Raw genomic sequence first — 24,693 nt, 5'->3', positions numbered from 1 at the left:
ATGGAGATCCGCCATTGGAAAACTGCACAACTAGATCCACACAAAAACAGCAAAAATTAACCCTTAAAACAGTGTGACAGTGGATAAAAGCACCTCGTGTGAGATTAATATGGTAATACTAAAGTAGGATAAAACTGAAGATTTAGGGTTTTTTTCTTCTTCTTTTTCACGACTGTTTATCACACGAACAAGTCTCAAAGTGTAACCGGTGGAAAAAGTGTCGTCGCCATTGTCCCGCCTAGAGCTGCTGCTGTCCAATAGGAAGAGCGGCTGGCAAACTGGGCGGGAAGACACGCCCCTTTAGCCTTTATAAAATTCTCTCATACATCCGCCTTTCACTACTGGTTGTAAACAAACGCAACGTTTGTCTTCTGAATTATTTGTCAACTTTTTTTTTTATGTGTGTGTGGAGTTTTAACGTCAGGACAATCAGGATTTATACGTTCACAGGTAGGTTTTTATTGCGAGCATTAAAAATTTTGATTTTTTTTTTTTTTTTTCTGTCAGAAACTGAGGAGTTGTCAGTTGTGGCTGAGCGATTGCAGCATGTCCGGACATGCTATTCTTGCTCGTCACTTCATCTTCTTAAAGATACACTCGGTAGGGTGGAAAAGATTTGGCATATGCTCGAATATTATTCTGAATATTCTGGTACCGTTCAGTTGCATTTTTAGGGTAGGGTGCGTGACGTGTAAAAGAAGAAGAGCATATACTTTCCCCACGTGACCCCGTGTGCGGAAGGTTTTTATGTCAACTCTTTTACAATCATGAGAGGAATAGTTCCGTAACAAATCCTCTTTCCTTTCGAACCTTAATATTTAGAGACCGGAGAAAACATGCATAATCTGTTTATTTTGGGGGGTGTGTGTGTGTGTGTGGGGGGGGGGGGTCTTTTTTTTTTTGCAGACTCAAAACTCAGGGAGTGTGTCTGTTAATCTAATGGCACTGATGGCAGATCGACCCCACTGGTTGGTATTAAATGCATTGAATGAATTTAATTGCATCCAGTTCTTGACTTAACTTGCTTTTCACCAGATACTGCAGTAAAAAGCCGTTTTTGATACCGTCTGTAAAGAAAGCCATGGGCAACACTAGCTACTTCAAATGCATACCCAGCTGCAGAACCCGACCCCCTGACCCCCAACTCTTCTGGCTCTCGCTCTGCAGGCTGTGTGTCATGACCACATATTGATAGGTGACACCACATGAAAATGTAGGTCTGTCACAGCTTAGTTGAATCGGGAAGGCTGACATTTCAGAATCAGGGATTTGACAGATTAAGCAAGTTCACAAAGATTAGTGAAGCAATCGTTTTTGGTTGTTTTTGCAGATTAGTGCTGTCGTCTTGTGGGTGTACAATTGTAACAGTGCTGAAAGACCTTGAGGCTTGGTTAAAAATAAGCCTATCCTTCTGTTCCAGCACATAAAGCGAATACGAGCAGAGTGTGACAGGCAATTTCAGATGTTTTGGCTTAAAAGCAGTGGCGTATTGATTAATTTTTACTGAAGGCCATCCGGTATTGCAAAGACTTCGCGTCCGTCCGTCCGTCTGTCTGTGCTCGGCATAAGTCCAGTCCTATTACTGCCAGAGTCTCCAAATTCACAGAACACAGAGCTTGGATAAGTTCAAGGATGGCTAACCTTGACCTTTTTATAAGTGGTAAAAAATTCACATTCTGTTTTCAGTCTGTTTCCTTTATTGCTTTGAGTGGCAGAGGTGATAGCCAATTGGAGTAGAGCGGCATCGTGACGTCAGTGATGGGTCTGTCTTAAAAACACTTAATTTATGTGTTTATATAACATGTTTCTCATATATTCAGTAAAAGCTAGTGGAAAAATAAACACTTCTAAAACTGAAAATGCCATTTTTGGAACCTAATAACACCTCTGAAGTGATTTACAAGACATTTCGCGGACGTTGGCGTGGTGACGCCACAGGCTGGTAGCTAGCTGCAAACTCCATTTTGTTTGTGTGTAACTGTAATGTCTTTGTCATATATTATGTAAAAGCTAGCAAGAAATAAACGCTTATAAAACTGAAAATGCAGATTTTGTAACTTGATAACACTTCTGGAGTCATTTACAAGGCATTTAGCAGACATCAATGTGCATGCTAACTTCCGCTCTTGTCAAAAACTTATCCACGTAAATATTGTTTATGATTGATTGATTGAGGGGCTTTATTGTACATGTACAAACTGTAAGTAAGACAATAGGATCTTAATAATTTATGTAAATAACAATAAATGCAGAATTGTTTATATATATATAAAATATACTTTGCACAGGGATATTAATTAAACAACTGCAAATTATAAAGAAGACAATGCTCATGGCCGAGTGTATTTTAGCATAGTGTTATATTTACTTTTTTCAAAAAAAATAAAAAGAAATGGAGATGTCACGTAGTCCGTCAGTGTTGTTTTTTCCCCTAAAGTAAAACCACATTGTCTTCCTGTCAAGCGAAAACATTGAATTTCTGAAAAAACTATCAGTAATCTACAAATGCAGCTTTATTCTCAAAGATATACAAATTGTGCTTGAAAATTCAGAAAGCTTTCAGGTTGTGTGTCCTCTACATTCTACTAAATTGTTGGAGTGTATGTGTTGGATCGTCCGGAGTTTGTGTCCTCCCACTGTTTCCTGTTGCTGATTGCATAACATTCTCTCACTTCTGCCAGACAAAAGCTGTTTCACTGAAGAGCTTCTCTTCCCCACTGCCTGAGAAAAGGGGTTAGTAAAAGGAATATGCATGTAGATGTTTGTGTGACTTTGTTGCACACACTGTGTGCATGTTGCCGTTGACACAAGCCTCTTTGGAGAGTTGCCAGATTAGAGGAAGCTCCCTGTGCTGCAGCTAAACGCATCAGATCTCTGTGACAAAATGATATGCTGCAAAATAGTGTTTCCCTTTTTAATTATGATTTCTAGAGCTGACAATTTGCCACCACCTCCTCGTGTCACTGAAATGAATCACCTGTTTTGTACAGCTGAGTAAGTATTGTATTGCAAACAAGGCAAATCAGAAGTAGTGTGATGCGCTGGTCTTATTTGACGTTTCAGTAAATTTCAATATGGTGGAAAATCTGGTATAGCAGAATGCTGGAATTGTAGATGTGAATAGAATGACTGAACTGTCCTCAGTATCATTTCACAACTTTTTACTGTATGTTGAAGTGCATTTCTGTATCGGCGGGCGAGAGTTAAAATTCCAAATCATTACTGAATTTTTACAAGTCTGACATTTGTCTTATTTTGAAATTGCTGTACAGGAAGGATCCTTGTGTAATGTCTTTCAAACGTTTAAAATTCAGTTAAACCAGCTTTTGGCTAACTGAACAGATTTTAAATTGTTTTCAAAAATACAATATTACTCTTTAAAATCTGATGCTAATTGGTTTTAATTAGAGGGTATCTACACTCAACAAAAATATAAACGCAACACTTTTGGTTTTGCTCCCATTTTGTATGAGATGAACTCAAAGATCTAAAACTTTTTCCACATGCACAATATCACAATTTCCCTCAAATATTGTTCACAAACCAGTCTAAATCTGTGATAGTGAGCACTTCTCCTTTGCTGAGATAATCCATCCCACCTCACAGGTGTGCCATATCAAGATGCTGATTAGACACCATGATTAGTGCACAGGTGTGCCTTAGACTGCCCACAATAAAAGGCCACTCTGAAAGGTGCAGTTTTATCACACAGCACAATGACACAGATGTCGCAAGATTTGAGGGAGCGTGCAGTTGGCATGCTGACAGCAGGAATGTCAACCAGAGCTGTTGCTCATGTATTGAATGTTCATTTCTCTACCATAAACCGTCTCCAAAGGCGTTTCAGAGAATTTGGCAGTACATCCAACCAGCCTCACAATCGCAGACCACGTGTAACCACACCAGCCCAGGACCTCCACATCCAGCATGTTCACCTCCAAGATCGCCCACAATAAAAGGCCACTCTGAAAGGTGTAGTTTTGTTTTATTGGGGGGGATACCAGTCAGTATCTGGTGTGACCACCATTTGCCTCATGCAGTGCAACACATCTCCTTCGTATAGAGTTGATCAGGTTGTCAATTGTGGCCTGTGGAATGTTGGTCCACTCCTCTTCAATGACTGTGCGAAGTTGCAGGATATTGGCAGGAACTGGTACACGCTGTCGTATACGCTGGTCCAGAGCATCCCAAACATGCTCAATGAGTGACATGTCCGGCGAGTATGCCGGCCATGCAAGAACTGGGACATTTTCAGCTTCCAAGAATTGTGTACAGATCCTTGCAACATGTGGCCGTGCATTATCCTGCTGCAACATGAGGTGATGTTCTTGGATGTGTGGCACAACAATGGGCCTCAGGATCTCGTCACGGTATCTCTGTGCATTCAAAATGCCATCAATAAAATGCACCTGTGTTCTTCGTCCATAACAGACGCCTGCCCATACCATAACCCCACCGCCACCATGGGCCACTCGATCCACAACATTGACATCAGAAAACCGCTCAACCACACGACGCCACACACGCTGTCTGCCATCTGCCCTGAACAGTGTGAACCGGGATTCATCCGTGAAGAGAACACCTCTCCAACGTGCCAAACGCCAGTGAATGTGAGCATTTGCCCACTCAAGTCGGTTACGACGACGAACTGGAGTCAGGTCGAGAACCCGATGAGGACGACGAGCATGCAGATGAGCTTCCCTGTGCAGAAATTCTTTGGTTATGCAAACCGATTGTTTCAGCAGCTGTCCGAGTGGCTGGTCTCAGACGATCTTGGAGGTGAACATGCTGGTTGTGGAGGTCCTGGGCTGGTGTGGTTATACGTGGTCTGCGGTTGTGAGGCTGGTTGGATGTACTGCCAAATTCTCTGAAACGCCTTTGGAGACGGCTTATGGTAGAGAAATGAACATTCAATACACGAGCAACAGCTCTGGTTGACATTCCTGCTGTCAGCATGCCAATTGCACGCTCCCTCAAATCTTGCGACATCTGTGTCATTGTGCTGTGTGATAAAACTGCACCTTTCTGAGTGGCCTTTTATTGTGGGCAGTCTAAGGCACACCTGTGCACTAATCATGGTGTCTAATCAGCATCTTGATATGGCACACCTGTGAGGTGGGATGGATTATCTCAGCAAAGGAGAAGTGCTCACTATCACAGATTTAGACTGGTTTGTGAACAATATTTGAGGGAAATTGTGATATTGTGCATGTGGAAAAAGTTTTAGATCTTTGAGTTCATCTCATACAAAATGGGAGCAAAACCAAAAGTGTTGCGTTTATATTTTTGTTGAGTGTATTTCTAATTATCTATGACAAGGTTACACTAATATAAAATGGTTTTAATACAATTTAGTTTATTCCATAGAAGCTGGTTTTAAAGTGGTTTTTATTCATTCAGTGTATTGATAACCAGTACAGAGTATCCCTTACAGTATTATAGGTTTAATGGGCATCCAGGCCAGACATATTTTGTTAATTATGCCAAGAAAAATAACGCTATTGAAATAAATGAAAGCACTGCTAAAATCCATTATGTAGGATACCAGTTACTAAATGATGCATCTGCAGCGCTTGGATTTCTTGATTTCTCATATATATAAAAAAAAATTGATTGATATATAAAAAATCTTCTGTGGAGTGTGTTTATATTTAATTTATTTTTATAAATCTTAATGCACTTGACTGACAGCAGCACAAAATTTAAAAACTCCTGTTAAACAGCCTGCTGTCTGCATCAATTAACGTTTGCAGTATGCACTATTAGTAAAAGGCAGAGTCTGATATCTACTCCACAGATTTTGCCTCCTATCGATGTGCCATTACCACACCTTATACATCACCTACAGCTATTGCCCCCCCCCCCCCCCCCCCCCCCCATGAAAACAAACCCAAAACCTTTGTGATTCTTAATGTGATCTGCGTGATGGTTTTGTCAAACAGCAGCTTATGTCTGCCGATGTACAGCAGCTGAATCGGGGTTGTTAATTTGCGCCTTGCAGGCCATGTTTGGCCCAGGCTTCTTTTGCATAGACATGGTTTATCATGTTGTCTGGAATTAAACTTTGATTAAAATAGTAGGTGAACATGCACCCTGAGGTCTACCAGTGATGTCTGAGGGCATTCTGACAAAATATGTATACATTAACTTTGGCTTATACCCAAATATATTGATGCTCCTATGCGGTTGGTGGTGGGGAGGACACTTTTGTGAGTAGCACCTGCCCTGAAAATTCTAGGTTAAACACTGCAGTATTGTGAAATTATTGTCACAAACCACCACCGCTGTTTAGTCAAAAGAAGTAAAAACTGAGAAGCAAAAATGATCTGCTTTGAAACTGAACCACTGAATTTTTTTACGCATCTACGTGACGAAGCTCAGAAATGGACACCTGTGAACTCCACTCGGTTACTCATTGCACAAGTATGGTGATCGCTGCAACATGTACAGGTCTATGTAAAGTTATAATTAAGATCCTGTGGAGGTTAAATGAAAACACTTTGCTCCATCCATCCGTGCCAGTTGTTCAGGTGAAATATTAGCGGTACGAGGTGACCATTCACAGGCACGTTTAGCATTTTGCTGCCTAACTGACATTGAAGGTCAGTGCTGTTTATATTTAGTTCTCTGGTTTACTGATTTCTAAGATTTCTCCATCTTCAACTCAAAAAGTTCATATGTTGCAATCAGTCTTTTTTTTTTTTTTTTTTTTTTAAACTTTCAGCGTTGCCTTGTTTCACATGGCTGTGGAATTTCAGCGAGGGCTGACCTCTCGCCGTCTTCAACAAAGCTCTTGCAGTGTGAAGACGGCCGGCCTCGGCAGAAAAATGAATCTGTTGTCTGATCGTTCTCGTCCTCTGAGCTCTTGTGTGTTCCAGCTGGCTCCAGTCTCTGCTCTCCCAGTCAGAGCAGCGTGTGGGGACATGCATGTGTCCTGGTCGTGTATGTGACATCCTCACTTCTGAGCTGCAATGAATCACTTCCCCCGACAAGGCCGCCACGCATGGCAGGCCGGGCCGCAGAGTGCCGTCAGCATGTTTCTGTTGTTTACAAAGATAAAAAGCCTGCAGAGGACTGAAAAGAAGCTGAGATGTTTTGGTGGAAACCATGGTGTCATAGTTATGTTATTTAAGGACCTCATCAGCAAGACAAGAGCGGCACGCTGCCCTCTGACTCTGTGGAGCTGCTGGGGCCCGGTGCACAAAGAGCTCTCTTAACCAGCTAATTTGATTTGCATGCAGAGATGCTGCTCGACTCCAAAGCGTCATGATCCGAGCACAATCTGATGCCTGGCATCTCTTTGCACGCCCCCTGTTTATTCTCTCTGCAGCCCCCGCAGCTGATTCTCTGTTCTTATATACATCAGAAACATTCTGATTCCTGAAAGTCATCAGGGTGTGTTGGCTGTTTTTAGTTTGTAGTAGATTTTGACTGTATTTTTAGGCGAAATTAACTGGAAAGGGGATTATTTGCAAATCACATTTCCTCCTGTTTTGTTTTCCTCTCTAGGAGACCATCTGTCACTGAGACAAATAGTCCATGAGCCAGTCATGAATTTTGGCCTAATCAGTACCACTTAAGGGGAAAAAAGCAACACTTAGAATCCAGCCTCAGTGTATCATGGCCTACACAAAAATGTATGATAGCCATCCCAGGGTGGTAGCTGTAGCCAGGTAGGGGTCAATGAAGAATTACACAGAGGTCAAACTTTAAAAATGCTACAATCATGTTGAAAACTATATCACATTATTTGTCTGATCATAACAATTCCAAAAAAGTATAGTTTGGACTATCTATGACGGAATGTTATGGCATAAAAATAGCAAAAATGGTGACAAAGGTCAACTTCAGTTTGTACAGGGGTCAAAAGTTAAAGTTGCTCCAATTTCAGCAAAAATGATACAAATTATTGGTTGAAATAAAAGGATCAATAAATGGAATAGCTTTGTCTCCAAAGTAAAGGTCAAACAAGGTCAACATCCATTGAATTCTAGGACATGACATATGTCTGTAACATGTAACATAACTAAGCATGACAGATGGTCAGTGGTGGGCACACTTCCGATAATCCGATAACAGATAATTATCGAAGATAATGTTTTCAGTATCGGATTATCTTTTTAGATAATTTTAAAAACAATTATCGGTCCAATTATCTTCCGATTAATTTTTGCCCGATAACTTTTAAACCGATAAACAAAGCTGAACAGGGGTAGACTGTTGAAAGAAAAGTGTGGTCTTATTGTTTGGGTCTGTTGTTATTTTTGATAATATTATATTGGAATTTATCTGTTATCGGTTATCTGTAACTTCTGATACATTTTTGGGTGGTTTATCGTTTTATCTTTATTGAAGATAACTTTTCAGTTATCTGATTATCTGTTATCGAAGTTAATTTTTTGGTTATCTGTGCCCACCACTGCAGATGGTGCAAACTATTCCTTTTTTGAACCCTATTAACCCAAACAATAATTTGCATAATTCTTTACTGAAATTGGAGCAACTTTAATATTTGACCCATGTTCAAACTGAAATTGACCTTTGTCACCATTTTTGCTGTTTTGAAACGCTGAAAGAGTCACTCCAGTCAAAAATGCATCTTATTGTTATATCTCCTGGGACGTCAGCGTCACTACATTCTGTGACATATCAGGGTTCTTGCCTGCGCAGTTGAGCATAGGGAGCCCCTATGCTATGTCGCATGTTATTTAACGCCCCAGTTAGCAATACAGAGTTATAAAAGCCCTCAAAATGCAGGAAAGCATGCTTCAAAGGGTTATAAATTTCAAAGTTTTCTTAGGGGGAGATGTCTCTGGACCCTCCTGCAATACTCACGCCTGCAACGCTCACCGCACGGCTAGGCTCTGCTAAGTTCCCACCTATGCTGTGAACAAATCTTGGGGAGAACCCTGCATATGTATGTGCATTACATTACTTCAAATTATTGAGCCTTGGGTTGAGACAGAAAATCCAGAAAATCTTCCTTGTCGACCCCGTTTGACAACTTGACTGAGATACTGTCTTTGTTTCCTCGCCACTGGATCTTGGGTGTTTGATGGGTGTGGCCTGTTATGTGGTCGGTGTGTTGGCGCCGATCAGTTCCCGTCTCTGTATGTCTGTGCACCTGCACCTGCACGTGAGCATGCATGCTCACGTGCAGGTCGGCGTTCACTTTTCTGAGTCACTTGTAGATAAGCGAAGCACCCACCCAAGGATCAGGACGTCGTAGCTGATTTTCACACCAGTTAATGAATCATAAATCCCAGTGAAGACTTTGACGTGGAATCTTATTAATGTGGAAGTCGCTGAAGTGTGGAATTTTGGAAAAACAGAATCAGACTGTCTGAACCAAAGCGATACTTCTTGTTTTGTGTGGATAACTTTGTTTGACCTTTTTCCATGCAGCTGCTTTTTTTTTTTTTTTTTTTTTTCACACCCTGAAGTGTCTTGGATTGCAACAGAAACTGGTTAAACCGGTCGTTTTTTGCATTTGCTTACTCTCCCCTCCTCTCTGACCCTCCAGGCTCTGCTGCTCACTAAAATGGACAACATCCAGGTTGTTGAGTCTAAACCTCTAGTTGACAGAGATGTGCTGGTAAGTATATTATTCCATGAAAATTCAGTAAGTTTTGTCTTCTATTATAGATTCCAAATCTAAGGTGGAATTCTACTAGTGTATACTAAAGTACACCTAAATTTCTTAAAATGCATTTTTTGCTGTTTATAAGCAGAAACAGAAAATAGAATTCATGACCATCTATTCATTGGTATCCAATTACCTGTAACAGTAAATGAATGTTTTCATGAGCTCTGAATGAACTCTTCATATCTACATGGAAGCTGCCATGTAGATATGAAGAAGCTCCGCCATGTTGCTACAGTAGCCCAAAAGGGTCATGCTTACGCCACCTTGCCACTTGCACAAATTTTGGCTCTGCACTGCCGTGCAGTTCATTGTGTCAATGCGTATCATTAGATGGTACGCTTGAAAAGCCACCATGACACTTGCACAAATTTGATCCCCACACTGGCACCCAATCTTGCGTGCCAATGAGTAAACTGTGCGGCACCCTGCGCGCAACAACAGACAGTGACACGCAGTGTTTACAAATAGGTTGCGCAGTCTTCACGCAAGTGTCATGAAATTTGTGTGCCAGAAATTTTGAACATTTCAGAATTTTCTTTGTGCATTGGCGTGCAGCTTCACATGGTTTATAACAGTTTACGATGAGTAAACTTGTCAAACTGTGCGACACCCTGCGTGCAATGAGGCATTGGCACACAGTGTTTGCGAATATGTTGTGCAATGTTCACGGGTAGTTCACACAAGTGGCATGAAATTTATGCATGCCAGAAATTTTGAACATTTCAAAATTTTCTTTGCACACTGGCGCACAGTTTATAACAGTTTACGATGAGTTTACTCATTGGCACTGCGTAAACTCATCATAAACTGTGCGAGGCCCTGCATACACTGACAGGCAGTGTTTTGCGAATAGGTTGTGCAATGTTCACAGCTAGTTCCCGCAAGTGGCACGAAAATTATCCATGCCAGAAATTTTGAACATTTCAAACTTTTCTTTGCGCTCTGGCACACAGCCTCGCACAGTTTGCAATGAGTTTACGCATTGGCACTCAAGATTGAGTGCAAGTGTGGGGAGCAAATTCGTGCAAGTGTCAAGGTGGCTTTACTCTGTATTTTGCATTGCAGCCACAAAAATGTAGGGGGGAAAAGAGGAATGTGTGGTTACTCCAGTATAAACTGTTTACTGGTTGCTAAAGCAGGCTAACAAGTTAGAGAACCCTCATTTTTGTAAAATGGAAGAAAATGCATGCTTGTTTTTTTTCCACAAGGCAGCACGAGTTTCTGTTAAAGAAGTAAGAATGTGACCGGAAACAAATTCTTCAGGGATGATGGTATAATGCAGTCTGTAGCCTCACCACTAGATGACACTAAATCCTACATAGTGTTGCTTTACGTTTCTAAAGTTTAGTTTAGAAATTTGTTTAAACATATTTTTTTTAAAATGCTATTCTAAGGACAAGATGATATAATATGACTACACTGACCTTGTGGACAATAAAGTGTACAGTGCCTATGCCTATAAATAAACCCCACTGGGCTTTTACATATTTTACTGCTTTGTGACATGTCATCAAAATAAGGAATTTACTAAAAAAAACATTTGAAATGCACACTGTTTCATCTCAAAGTAAAAACAAATCCCAGTAATGTGATTAAAAAAATAAATGCAACCCCAAATCAGGAAAATGGTGGAACATTAAGGAAAATGTATAGAAAAGCAAAACTCTGTGATTCTTACATTTACCTTAACTTCTGTTTCATAGCAGACTGTATGAACCAAAGAGATTTCATGGTTTGTGTACCTTCATTGCGTTTCTTAATATACACCCATTCCTGCATTCAAGACCTGCAACACCCCCCCCCCCCCCAAAAAAAAAGTGGGGTTGGGGGGGCAGTTTAGGGCTGTTAATGAGGTTTAAAAAAATACATTTAAATGGCGCAAGTATTATGTGTGCCAACTTTCTATTTGAAAGTGTTGCAGGCTTAAAATGCAGGAATGGATGTATACAGGTTGGCCAAAAAAACAAAAACAAAACACAACCCATAAATATTGTAATAAACTTAAATTTCAGTCTGTGTATGACCATTCCCCAAAGTTTCAGTTGTCTTGGTTGCTTTGTTTAAAAGTCACATTCTTTGCGCCAAATGGTGTGATTTGTTGGCAAAATACGCCTCTAGACAAATGTCTTTTCCTTGGCTCAAGCAGAGGGTCACCCCTTTGAGTCTGGTCTGCTCGAGTTTTCTTCTTCAAATCATCAGAGGGAGTTTTTCCTTACCACTGTCGCCTGTGTGCTTGCTCTAGGGGTTGGTAAGGTTAGATGTTACTTGTGTGAAGCACCTTAAGGCAGCTTTATTGTGATTTGGCGCTATATAAATGAATTGAGTTGGTTGAACAAGACATGTTGAGGAAGACGATTGGAACAATAGTCTTCCCCTAATTTTCTGGACCTTTGTTGGATTTATTACAATTTTTGTGTGTTCTGTTTTTTGTTTTTTTGGTCACCTTGCATTAACAAATTAAATGAAGTTGACCACGCAAAACATTAAATATCATGGGTTCATACTGTCTGCTATGAAACAAAAGTCAAGATAAAATCTGGAATCACTGCGTAGTTTTTATTATTATTATTATTATTTCATTAGCATTTTCCATATCGTCCCAGTTTTTTCAGTTTGGGGATTGTATGGAACTTCAAACAATGGCTTGAACAAGGACTTGCCTCCTTTAATATAACAACAAAATCATCACTTGTACACACACTTGGCTTTAGACAAGCCACGGGGTAGATTAAAAGTCCCTCAATGAGCATTAAGATGGGTTCCACTGGGCAATAAGAAATGGAGTGTGGGTGCATACAAATAAATGACTTGTGTTGGGTCATTCTGAAAAACTGAACTTGCACGCTTGAGGGGAAACTGTCAAGATAACCGCGCCAACTCTGAAGGAGTTACAGCTACTATGAGCTTTTCCATCTTTATATATATGACTGTGCACAATGACTTTTAGAGAAGATATCCACTGGGTGTCAGTTCCTTCAATGAATTGCCAAAAAAAAAAAAAAACCCAAAAACTGAATCATCCCAGAAAACCGTTGGTGTTTGAAGAGAATATTAAGTCTGGTGTTTTTGAAATGATCATGAAAATAAAGTGCAACTTTGAATTTTTCTGTTCTTATGGCATCAACTACATACTTGTTCATTTTGACAGATGGATCCTGTCTTCATTACTTTCATTCATTTATTTTTCTCCTTCGGTTATCTTGTAATGTTCAATACTGTAATGCACATACAAAGAAACAACTGATTATCAGCAGAATTTAGCACGACAGTCGGTCGGACCACTCAACCACTTGTTTGTTTTTTGGATTTATTCATGTATTTTTCTTGCCACATTGTTACATAGCTTTTATTCAGATTTGGATGGCTACATGTCTGTATGCTCAGGAAACTCTGTCACTACCTGAAATTCTATTTGTTATGAACCAAACTGGTTTGTTTACTTGTAGAGGGGGGAAAAAAGGCATTTCCAATGTTTGCTGGCTCATTATGGGGGAAACGTGTATATAGAGGAATTTTATCTGTTCTTATATCAGTCACAACTTTGTGGTGGATTGTAAAAAAGAGATGATTTTTAAAAAAGAAGACAAGAAATCAAGTTTTCCAGGAGGTGTGCTTAAGAGATTCAGATCTACGCCACCTGTTATGCAGATTTTTCACTTTAAGCTTAAATGACATATATTTGGAAGTTTTTGTATAGTGAAACCTTATTATACTTTTATGCATTTTCCAGATGTAAAAAAAACAATGGAAAATCACGTAAAGACAAAGGGGTGGGTACTTTTAAAAAAAATTTAATTTCAGTCATTGCCCTTTGAAACTACAAACAGTTCAATGATCACATCCCTCCTCAAAGGTTGGACAGTGCTGGAAATTTGCTTTAAAAAAATGTGAACCTGCAACAGATTACAATGAAAGACATCAATGGGGTGACACCTACCCTGCTTCAGACTATAGTGATGTCATTTCCTGATGTTTTAGTGATGTCATCTCATCATGCCATCAGTTATACCACATAATTGATCAATATGAGCTTTATATCGCCTTTGTAGCCCTGTTGGTTTTGGAGATATTCTTGAAAATGTGTTTTTCAGACCGTTTTTGATGACCTTAACCTTTGACCAATCTGTTCCTAAAGTTAATCACCTATAGACTAGGGCTGCAACTAACCACTATTTTTCATAATCCACAAAGCTGTTCATTAATTTCTCAATTAACAGATTAGACGTTTGGTTCATAAAATGCCAGAAATTCTCCAATATGGTTGGCGGTCTATTAATCATCAGTTATTGATTGCAGTTCTACTGGAGACACATGCCCAAGGAATATTCTTCCCACATTTGGTGAAAATCTCTTCACTCAGACAACGGCTGCTGCAGTAGTTTAAGAATGCGTTCAAATGTACCTTATTTCACAATATGAAGAAATTAGATTCTACGCCTCGAAGGAATCATGTTCCCACATTCAAGACGTGACTTTCCTTTTTTTGGGTGGGTGTGTGTGTGTGGGGGAGGATGGTACTGCAGAGGTGTCTTGCCAACTATGCAGAAAGACTGAAAGCATATCCTCCTTGGTGGAGATGACTTCATCCAGTTATGCCCATTCAAGCCGAGGGGTGTAAACACAACTGTCTGAATGAAAAGTTCTAGAAAATGATTTAAATATAAAGCAAATACCGCAATACCCTCTGCTGTATGAGCATTATCTTCTTCACAATTTGCAGTTGTTTAATTGGTATCCCAGTGCAAAGTATCTATCTATATTATTATACATTTGTTATTTACATTAATTATTAAGCTCATATTGTCTTACTTACAATTTGTACATGTTCAGTAAAGCCCCTCTATCAGTCGTAAACAGTATTTACGTTTTTGAGCTTTTGACAACAGTGGACGTTAGCTTTGAGTTAGCGGAAGTTAGCGTACATGCTGACGTCCGTTAATGTCTTATAAATGACTCCAGTAGTGTTATCTGGTTACAAAACCAGAGTTTTCAGTTTTAGAAGTGCTTATTTCTCACTAGCCTATACAAAATATATGACAGAGCTTATATTTACACAAAAGTGACAGAGTTTGCAACTAGCTACCAGCCTGTGACGTCACCATGCTAATGTTCGCTAAATGTCTTGTAAATGACTTCAGAAGTGATATTAGGTCTCAAAAGTGACTTTTTAACCTCTTAAAATAGGTCAGGGTTAGCCATCTTTGAACTTGTCCCATGAATGTTCCCTGTGAATTTGAAGACGCTGGCAGTAATAGGACTGGACGTATGCTGAGCACAGACTAACAGACGGATGGATGCAAAGTCGTCACAATACCCGATGGCCATATTTGATGACCTTGAGTAAAAATCAGTACTCATTAAAAGCTTTTTTTTTCTCATCAAACTGATCATTAATACCGTATTTTCCGGACTATAAGTCGCACTTTTTTACATGTTTTGGCCGGGGGTGCGACCTATACTCCGGTGCGACTTATAAATGAAAAATATACCGGTAGGATCTCAATTAATTTACTGTAACAAAACAATTTTACGTGACAGAGTCGATCTATGTTTTAAAATGGCCACCGGAAAAGGAAATGCAATGCATCATGGGCACTGTAGTATGACGGCCATCCTATAGTTCACGCTGGTCGCGATAACCAATCAGAGAACAGAACTTTGGATGCGTATTCCTCACCTCACCCACAGCGTGTGAAGCTGACGAACACGGTGCTTGCTGTTATTCCGGCATGGCGAACAGAACAGCTTCAACCCTTGGATATCAATGTGAGCAGAGTGTTTAAGTTGACGCTGAGAGCTGCGTGGGAGCACCGGGTGAGCGACGGCGGAGGATTAGCGTGTGCACTTGGAAGGAGCTGGCGTCGATGATTGTGAAAAGCATTTGAAGCAGACGAACATGGTGTTTATTCCGGGACGGCTAACAAGACAGCTTCAACCCTTGGATATCAGTGTGAGCAGAGTTGACGCTGAGAGCTGCATGGGAGCACTGAGCGACGGCGGAGGATTAGCATCTGCACTTGGAAGGAGCTGGATCGACACCGCTGGGTGGTCATGAGCTGCGCAGGTAGGTGCTGCATGGTTCGGCTCGCAATGTGGTCCGCAAAATACAAACATATCCGTAGGTAAAATGCAGCTCACGAGAGGGCACTCGAGGCTTGTGTGACTGTTCCTGCGACTTCTGACTACCATAGAAAAATAAAAATTTCAACGTTACTGATAACATAACAAGACAACGGAGAAGGCCCGAAAAAATGCCACCAAAAAGAAAATCATACTCTGCAGATTACAAGTTGCGACTGGTGAAATATGCATCCGAAAACGGTAGCCGTCACAATATTATCATCTGAACTTTTCATGTTAACATACCTGTATGTCCATGGGACTTATAGTCCAGTGGACCTTATTTATGGTTTATTTTTCTTTATAATGGATAAAGTGGCTGGTGCGACTTATACTCCGGTGCGACTTATTTATGGTTTGTTTTTCTTTATAATGGATAAAGTGGCTGGTGCGACTTATACTCCGGTGCGACTTATAGTCCTGAAAATACGGTAGTCTGTGTAATTAACTTCTAAAAAGCTTTTACTAGACACGTGAATGCCCGTGCTTGACAGTTTTAGCGCAAAGCTGTTTTTTTTTTTAAATTACACGTTGCATTATAATGGTGTTTGTTGTACGTCTTCATTGCTCTGTTTTTTCCTTTCAGGGGTTGAGAGAAGCTGTGCTGCAGCTCGTAACAAAGGTACGTTCCCTTCCAGCTCTCGTTTCTTACTCCTACTGCTGTTAAAAATGTTACTAGTTAAAGCAGGTTTTCAGCGCTTGGTGGTGTACACACCCCTTTTCTAGTCTTAGCAAGTTTAGTTCCATCTAGTGGTTGAATTAAAAAGAAATTCCCGGGTACTGATGCGGTGTAGTTGCAGAGCCTCATCCATCTTGTGATGAACTCTTCCCATCCACTATAATTTCATGTGTACAAATCAAATCGAGGATCTGCTAATTCAGTCCGATGATACGGTGACAACATATCAAAGTCTTTAGCTTTACTTATCAGCTGATGTGACTATGTAAGCTTACACAGAAACCTCCGCTTCTAAATGCGGGAGCTGCTGGGTCGCTTTAGAACGCTGAGGCACGATGGACAGACTCTAGGGTGGCTTAAACTCATAGGAGCATGACTTTAACATTGAAACTTTTATTTAAAAAGTCCAATCTTTGAGCTTCTTTTCTCTTCTGGACACCTATTGTTTTTAGTTGTCTGCTTCTAAAACCACTGCTGACTTATTTTAAAGTCACACTGACACATTTGTTGAACTTAAAAATCGGTGCGCATAACTGGTACTCATGGTGCTTGTGCATGCTAAAAATAAATGATGTGCAGCAGAAAACACAAAGGGAGCACTTCATAGGAGGAAAACAATGACAGATTGTAGGAAAGGTCTTTCCCTCTGCTGTGCATCAATGATTTTTAGCACCATGAGTACCAGTTATGTGTACCCCTGTGTATATACATATCCATGCATGCACAGCTAAGTATGCATGCTCATATCTTCTTCCACATCCGCACAAATGTTGGTTGCGGCATTTTTACCTTGCAGGATTATCTGGTCTCTGCCGCCTGCGTGCCTCTGTGTCTCGTGTGGAGGGCGGGTGGAGTGACGTGTAGTGAATCCTGAGATCCTAATGTCTACATCACATCCAGTAAATACTCTCGCTTGGTTATTTGTTCGACGCGGATCAGCACAGTCAAAATTAGTCAACCCAATAACTCATCTTTTACACCAGAGTGGACCATGTACACATCTTTGGCTAGACTTCAGATTCTCAGACACATTTTAAAAATGGTTGTGCAGCAGACTTGAATTAATTAAACCAGTTTGTTTGCTTACAAGCAGGATTACTCAAATATGTAACTGTTTAACAGTTTTTTTTTGTTTTTGTTTTGTTTTTTTTCTTTTCTTTCCTTCCTCACAAAATGTGGCAGTGGGGTGGGACATGGGTGAAGAAGCCGGATAATATGCTATAAAATGCAAATGTACAACATACAGTGTTTGGCACAACAAATAGTTTAATTTTTCTGTGAAATGCTGAGTGGTCAAACCATTTAAACCAGTTTACTTTGGATGTGATTTGGGATTAATGCGGTTGAAGGGTCTGGTTGCACATTCAAACTCATTTTCTCGACACGTTCATACTGTGCGCTGGAGCACATTAATAATGGGGCGCGTGAAAATTATGGAAACGATTCTCAAAACTTGCTGACTAATTCTCGCTGCCGTCACCTCATTCGTTCAGTCATCTGGTATGTTTCCCGTTGACCATTCGCCCATTGGTATGTTGACTTGTTTGCTGATGCTCCTCTGTCTGACATTGGCTGATCCTATTTAGGGATGTCTTCATCTAGAATTAGCTTGTTTTAACCAGCCTGCAAGGCTTCATGGGAGTCTAGGAGCTTAGTCCAGCCGGTCCGCTGCAGGGATATAAAATGCAGCTCTCAGGATGAGGCTTAAAAACCATCGGATCTGTAACTCTGAGAGCTGTTGTAACCTCACTTGTCAGTTGTGTTAAACTCCTTTGCAATCATGGTTCTGGAAGATCCTGACATGGAAATGATTGTTGCTGAAATTGAAGTCAGCGTGAGTAGATAAACAGATTTATATTAGTGTCTCTGAGTAATTTATCAGGATTGTATGAACATAGAGATAATCAGTAAGTGTTTTATGCATCTGTAGTTTTATAACTGACTTTTCATATTAAAGGAAAGCACAGTATAGGAGTGCAACAAATTATTATTTGTGTGATCAATTAATCTAAGGATTTTTTAAATTAATTTGAATTATTTTTATTTTATTGATATTCTGATTCTTGTGCCAATAAATCAGCACTATAAATTCTTTGTATAACTTTCAACCCTTCTTTCAAATAATTTTGTTATAAAATGTATTTATTTTGCAATGGTAATAAAAAAAATTCCTCACATTTACAGGATATAAAATTAAAGAGCCATTTGGGGGCAGGATATAGTAGAAAATATTGCACACAGCTTTTCCTCTTCTGAAGACAGGAAATAAAATCCTAACATATTTTACACGGCTGCAACTAAGTTATTTTTGTTATTATGATGTTCCAGAGTAGTTTGGTCCATAAAATGGTGAAAAATATAGATCAGTTTCTGAAAACGCAAAGACCTTATTTAGTCTACAACCCAAAAATGTACGGTTTACTGTCAAATAAGACTAAAGAAACTACAAAATGTACACATTTAAGAAGTGGAAATCAAAGAATTTGTACATTTAAGACGATGATTATCAAAATAGTTGGTGATTAAATTAATCTTCACTTAATTATCGATTCATTGTATTAGCTTTTTATTCCCACCCTCCTTAAGATGCACTTTTTTTTTTTTTTTTTTTTGCGCTCTCTAGGAGCATGATGTGGAGACTCCGTTTGGAAGAGTCCACTGTACTGTGAAGGGGATTCCAAAGGGTGACCGACCAGTCATCCTCACCTACCATGACATAGGACTGAACCGTAAGCCTGACTGCCAACATCTTAACTCTTGTATAATTGCTGTGGGATCCTTGTGAATGTGCTCCACAGTTTCCAGTAATATTTCTGCACATTTTTTTTGGTTAAATGAAGTTGTTTCTCCACATTCAGTCAACACATTTCTCCCCCTCTTTTGACAACTTCCAGACAAAACGTGCTGGAACACGCTCTTCAACCATGAGGACATGCATGAGATCATGCAGCACTTCGCTGTGTGTCACGTTGAAGCCCCCGGGCAGCACGAGGGTGCGCACAGCTTTTCCACTGGGTAAGCTCTTCACATGCACTGATGTTGAATGTGGGCACTTGCCAGTCTTTGACTCAACAGGCAGATTGCTGTGGAAGTTCTTAAGGTGGCCCAGTTAAAGGGGACAGGTGTTTATTTTAGACGGCCTAATTAATCCCTGACATGGGGACCTTAACTCGCGTTAACGCCTCCTCGCTATGATATCAAAGCAGATGGGCAACCAGAAGTGGCTCGGTATCAATAATATAGTGCTACATAGATATGTCTGGTCTGCAGGTACGAGTACCCCTCTATGGATCAACTCGCCGAAACCCTCCCTCTGGTCTTGAAGCATTTTGGGTGAGTTGCAGTTTAGACGCTGATTGTTGATACTTAAATAAGAAAGCTTTTCTAATCGTATTCTAACAGTATCCACACATCTTTTTACTGCAATACTCAGGCTGAAGAGTGTTATTGGAATGGGCATTGGAGCCGGGGCCTACATTCTGACTAGATTTGCTGTAAGTTTCCTACCTCACCCTCCGCGTCAGATATTGGAGAGGGTGGGGAGATGCATTCAGCATAGGATTACCTCATAATACTTAACAGATTTTTTGTCCAAATATCATTGCTTGATCTTGCTGAGCCATGACCCCCCCCCCCTTGAATGTTCTGGATCAGTGAGCACTCATGTTGTGCTGAGTAGAAAGTGTGACTTTGTTGTTTACAAGATTTTATCTTCTTCTTGCTGCTTTGTCAGGAAAACAAATGTGCAGCACTGAGCATTTTTTTGCTTGTTTCTGTTTTGCTTTGATGCATTACAAACAGCATTTTCTTTGCCACAGCTGGACTACCCAAACATGGTAGAAGGCCTGATGCTGATCAACATTAACCCGTGCGCTGAAGGTTGGATGGACTGGGCTGCTCATAAGGTACACAGTCCTACCTGACATGCTGCATGCACAGATTAGATTTGGTTGGATTGCATTGCCAAAAAATAAAAAAATAAAACAAGTTGTCACAAATTTTTTGCTGATGTGAAAGTAGATATTTTTACCACGTCTTCTTTCAGCTCTCTGGACTCACCCATGATTTGTCTGGCATGATCATCACACACCTCTTTGGAAAGGTACAGATTCTCAATCTAATGACAAGATTGGTATTCGCATAGGATGGTACTTTTTAATGCCTTTAGGACACAATGACTTCACTGTCTATCTCTTGGTTACCACAGGAGGAGATCCACCACAACCAGGAACTGGTCGGAACGTACCGCCACCACATCATAAACGACATGAACCAGTTCAACCTGCATCTCTTTGTCAAGTCGTACGAAAGGTAAAGCAAACACATTAAACGGTGGCTGTATGCAGCTTGCACAGATCACACGAATCGTTAACCAGTGCACTGAAACGTGTCTAAATGAAGCACAGTCAAAGTAAATGAATAAACAAACCCAACAAATTGTTATAAGATGGGAATTTTCTTAATTAGTGCTTATAATAAGTGTCTCTCTGCAGTCGAAGGGATCTGGAGATTGAGAGGCCGATCCCTGGAAGCCACGTCAGAACTCTCAAGTAGGTTGGCGTCACACACTAAGCAAACATTTCCTCTTAAATGTGCAATTTAAGGACAAAAAGTAAAACTTCCTGCATTTATCACTTTGTTTTTCCCCTTTGTGTAGGTGCCCTACTCTGTTGGTGGTTGGTGACAACTCTCCTGCTGTGGATGCCGTGGTGAGTTAAGACGTGAACGTTCACACAGCCATTAAACGCGGCCTCCAGCGCTAATGATTACACGTCCTGACACTAATCTGCGACGGACGTGTTTTCCATTTACTTCAGTTACCTATTTAAGTCCAAGTGATATGGAAGATTAAACACCTGAGGGCAATGGTTTAACATATCTTCCAAGCGTGCACTGATCTCTCTGGCATTATTATACAAAAATTATTCATTCAAATTCACCTAAATTTTTTTTTTTTTTTTTTGCACCAATTCTAGACTTTTTATGTATATTTTCTTGTCTGATTTTCCTCACAGGTTGAGTGCAACACCAAGCTTGACCCGACAAAAGCCACCCTGCTGAAGGTACGTGGCGTATTTCTCACCCTGTCCTTCCCACATCCTTGCTCAGATAATAGCCTTGATGGAATGGGCATCTGCTGATAAGATTCCAGTGGCTCAGCATTTACCTGGTGACTTATTAACCAGAGGCAGGACAGTTGAAGTTGACCTCTGAGGAGATGTGTGAATGCACACTGCCGCTGAGGACACAATTTGCTGCAGCTGACCTACTTTTTTAGGCCACAGCAGCCTTTTATCAGACACAAACGTGTGGATTTTTAGAGGGGTTAACTGTTCAGGGCCTTGTGTTCCTTGTGTTTAAATTAGTGAGGTGCCAGCTTGCTAAATGTCTTATCTGTTGTTTTTTGTTTTTTTTCCCCCCCTCTCAGATGGCCGATTGTGGTGGAATGCCTCAGGTTGACCAGGTGTGTATGCACACGAGACCAAAAAAAAAACAAAAGTCTTGAAGTGGTTACTGTAGAGCTGCTGGATAATCAGCACAGAGGGTCAGGTGGATGTTGTAAGAAGGTTTCGCTTAAGAGCATTAGGAAGTGGCAGACGTAAAGCACAGTTGTCAGGGTGTAATCTTCCGCCCGGTGCAGCACCTGCTCTTCGCAGCTGTTCTGTCTTAGGCCCGAGCAGTAAACTGCTGGAGTTTGAATCTGTCAGAATTGGTGACGAGGGCCAATTATCACACTTCTTGTGTTCTCCTTTTCTGCAGCCTGCCAAACTGACAGAAGCTTTCAAGTACTTCATTCAGGGCATGGGATACAGTAAGTTGCCATTTTTTATATTCTGCGACACTGTTGGTTATAAACAGTAATCTTACTTGGTGCTGCACACATACATACTGCACTAAATGAGTTTATCTTGGGAATCGACTGCCACCTTGTGGTGAGATAAGGATCTCACAGTTCAAGCTTTAAAGATTATTGACGTTAATCCTTTTGGCGACATAATGTCAGACTTAATCAGTTTTCCAGAGGCTATGGTACTCTATTATCTACTGTGACAGCAACTGTCCAGATCCCAAAAGATATTATTTAAATACTTCAAACTAGGACATGCAGCAAAATTTATTTATTCTTAAATAAAAAAAAAAGGTTAAGTAATGAATTGTGCATTGAATAAATGTATTCAAGCTGCGTCTTCATCCACGTGATCTATGCATGCAGAAGAGACTGTCCAATGTAGATTAATACTCTGGAGTCCCTGGTTCAATCCGCATATGCATCAATCGCAAAGTCCATCTGGAGTTGCATCCAGTGTAAAACTTGTGCAAAATCAACATGATGGTCTATGGATCCATTGTGGTGACCCCAGAGGAAAATTTATTAATCTTTTTTTTTTTTAACTCATAATTGGCTCAGGGGGAGGAGTAACGGGAAGACAGAGGTCTGGAATGAGAGGAACAGTAGTAACCAGTATTGATCAATATGTCTGGTATTTATATTTGCAAACTGTTTTTCTTTTTGATACCCTGTCTGCTGCTATACAATGCTGCTGGAACCTCAATTTCCCTGAGGGAGTCTTCCCAAGGGATCAATAAAAGTTTTATCTAATCTCTTGTCCAAACATGTCTAAAGGTACATTCCAGTTACAGTACTAAATGTGAGATCAAAATCTTACCTACAATTAGAGTGGCACAAGTTCAAGGATATTGCTCCATTTTTCTTGCAAATAACTTTTAAAGTAGTGATAAAAAAAATTCCTGGGAATGTCCAGATTCATTCGAAATATTGTTTTTATTAATGGTGCATTGATTAAAGCTGCTGTTACTGAATAACCGCATTTGTCCCTCAGTGCCTGCAGCAAGCATGACCCGGCTGGCCCGCTCCCGCACCGCCTCCGGCTCCAGCATCACCTCTTTCGAAGGCTCCCGCTCCCGCTCCCACACTACCGAGGGAAACCGCAGCCGCAGCCACACGGCTGAACACCAGCGCAGTCGCTCCCACACAGAGGGATCCCTGGATGGCAGTGCGGACCAAGCTGTGCTCAAGTCCACCGAAGTGTCCTGTTAGATATGCGTTCCCTCTCATGACACCCAAACCCGTCGCGGTCCTATCAGTTCGTGCTGCGCTGCCTCTAACTGCAAAACAACTCTCTCTCTCTCACGCGCACAAACACACATGCTGGCGTAGAGTGGGACAGGGAGACACAGTAATGCACACGGACACATAAAACGCACAATGGACACTCACCTGCAGATGACATTTCTGTGCAGGTTAGACGCTGCAATTTGAGAAGACGTTTTAAAAGATGGACCCATTTCTGAAGAGAAGTTCCACAAGCGCTCCCTGGTCAGGTGGTTGGTATAGTTAGGGGCAACGCAGCATTTTTGGGGACATAAAAACAATGTCATACAGCTGTGGCTACGTTTACACCAGCTTGTACATTTATCTCCGATCTCATATTCATGATAAAATTCACACCTCTGCCCCCCCGCCGGATCTTCATTTTTTTTCATGTATCAGAGCTTTTTCCAATATACCTGACTGTAAATTGCTGTTTTTTTTTTGTTTTTTTTCCTTCTTCTCACTGGAATTGATCACTTATTTTCTATGTCAGAAGTGTTGTCATTTTGTACGTAGGAGCGGTTATGAACGACAAAGTATGAGAATAAACCAAAATGGCAATTTGCCTCCAAAATTATGCATTTTTTTTTTTTTTTTAACTGAAGGGACAGACTTAATTGCATTTTGCATAAAGTGAGTGACAGTCCATTTTTCCAGCAAACCCCCCCCCCCAAAAAAAAACATTTAATTCAATGACATTTTACCTGTTAACTGGTGAGTCTTTAAGAATTGTGAAATCTTATTTTTACAGCATTCCAAAGAGCACCATTTAAAAAAAAAAAAAAAAAAAACATTAAAAGCTTTTATATCTTAAAGGTCATTAATAGACTATAGCTTTAGACAATTGCTTTAAACCTTTTTTTTTTATGCTGACTTCTATGCAATCAAACAAACTGGAACAAAGATGTGCCATGGAACTTCTTTTTTTTTTTTTTTTTTTTTTTTTTTTTTAATAATGTGATGCTCCTTTGCAGTTTTGGCTGAGTGACACAACACAACAGTAGCTGTAGAATTTACCTGATAACATCTGCTCTCATTTTACTTGCACTACAGCAGCTTTTGCATTGTAGAACTCAAGACAACTTTGTAAAGATGTAACTCGCAGCCATCTAGTGCTACATTAAAATGACATAA

General features: G+C 40.4%; 1 protein-coding gene across 1 annotated transcript; it reads left to right on the top strand.

Annotated features, from left to right (window-relative positions):
- Nucleotides 1-322: 322 nt before the first annotated feature.
- Nucleotides 323-24,680, top strand: ndrg1a (N-myc downstream regulated 1a). Its single transcript, XM_034160192.1, has 16 exons — nt 323-450; nt 9,524-9,595; nt 16,353-16,388; nt 19,069-19,174; nt 19,340-19,460; nt 19,716-19,778; nt 19,879-19,939; nt 20,264-20,350; nt 20,491-20,547; nt 20,653-20,756; nt 20,939-20,995; nt 21,103-21,154; nt 21,461-21,508; nt 21,874-21,909; nt 22,206-22,257; nt 23,288-24,680. Exons 2-16 carry the CDS (start codon nt 9,542-9,544, stop codon nt 23,503-23,505), a joined length of 1,152 nt encoding a protein of 383 aa, XP_034016083.1. The 5' UTR covers nt 323-450; nt 9,524-9,541; the 3' UTR covers nt 23,506-24,680.
- The last annotated feature ends 13 nt before the right edge of the window (nt 24,681-24,693 follow it).

This window comes from Thalassophryne amazonica, chromosome 20, assembly GCF_902500255.1.
Source record: "Thalassophryne amazonica chromosome 20, fThaAma1.1, whole genome shotgun sequence".
Taxonomy (NCBI): Eukaryota; Metazoa; Chordata; class Actinopteri; order Batrachoidiformes; family Batrachoididae; genus Thalassophryne; species Thalassophryne amazonica.
The sequence above is the reverse complement of the archived record's forward strand: the minus strand, read 5'-3'. Positions and strand labels throughout refer to the sequence as shown.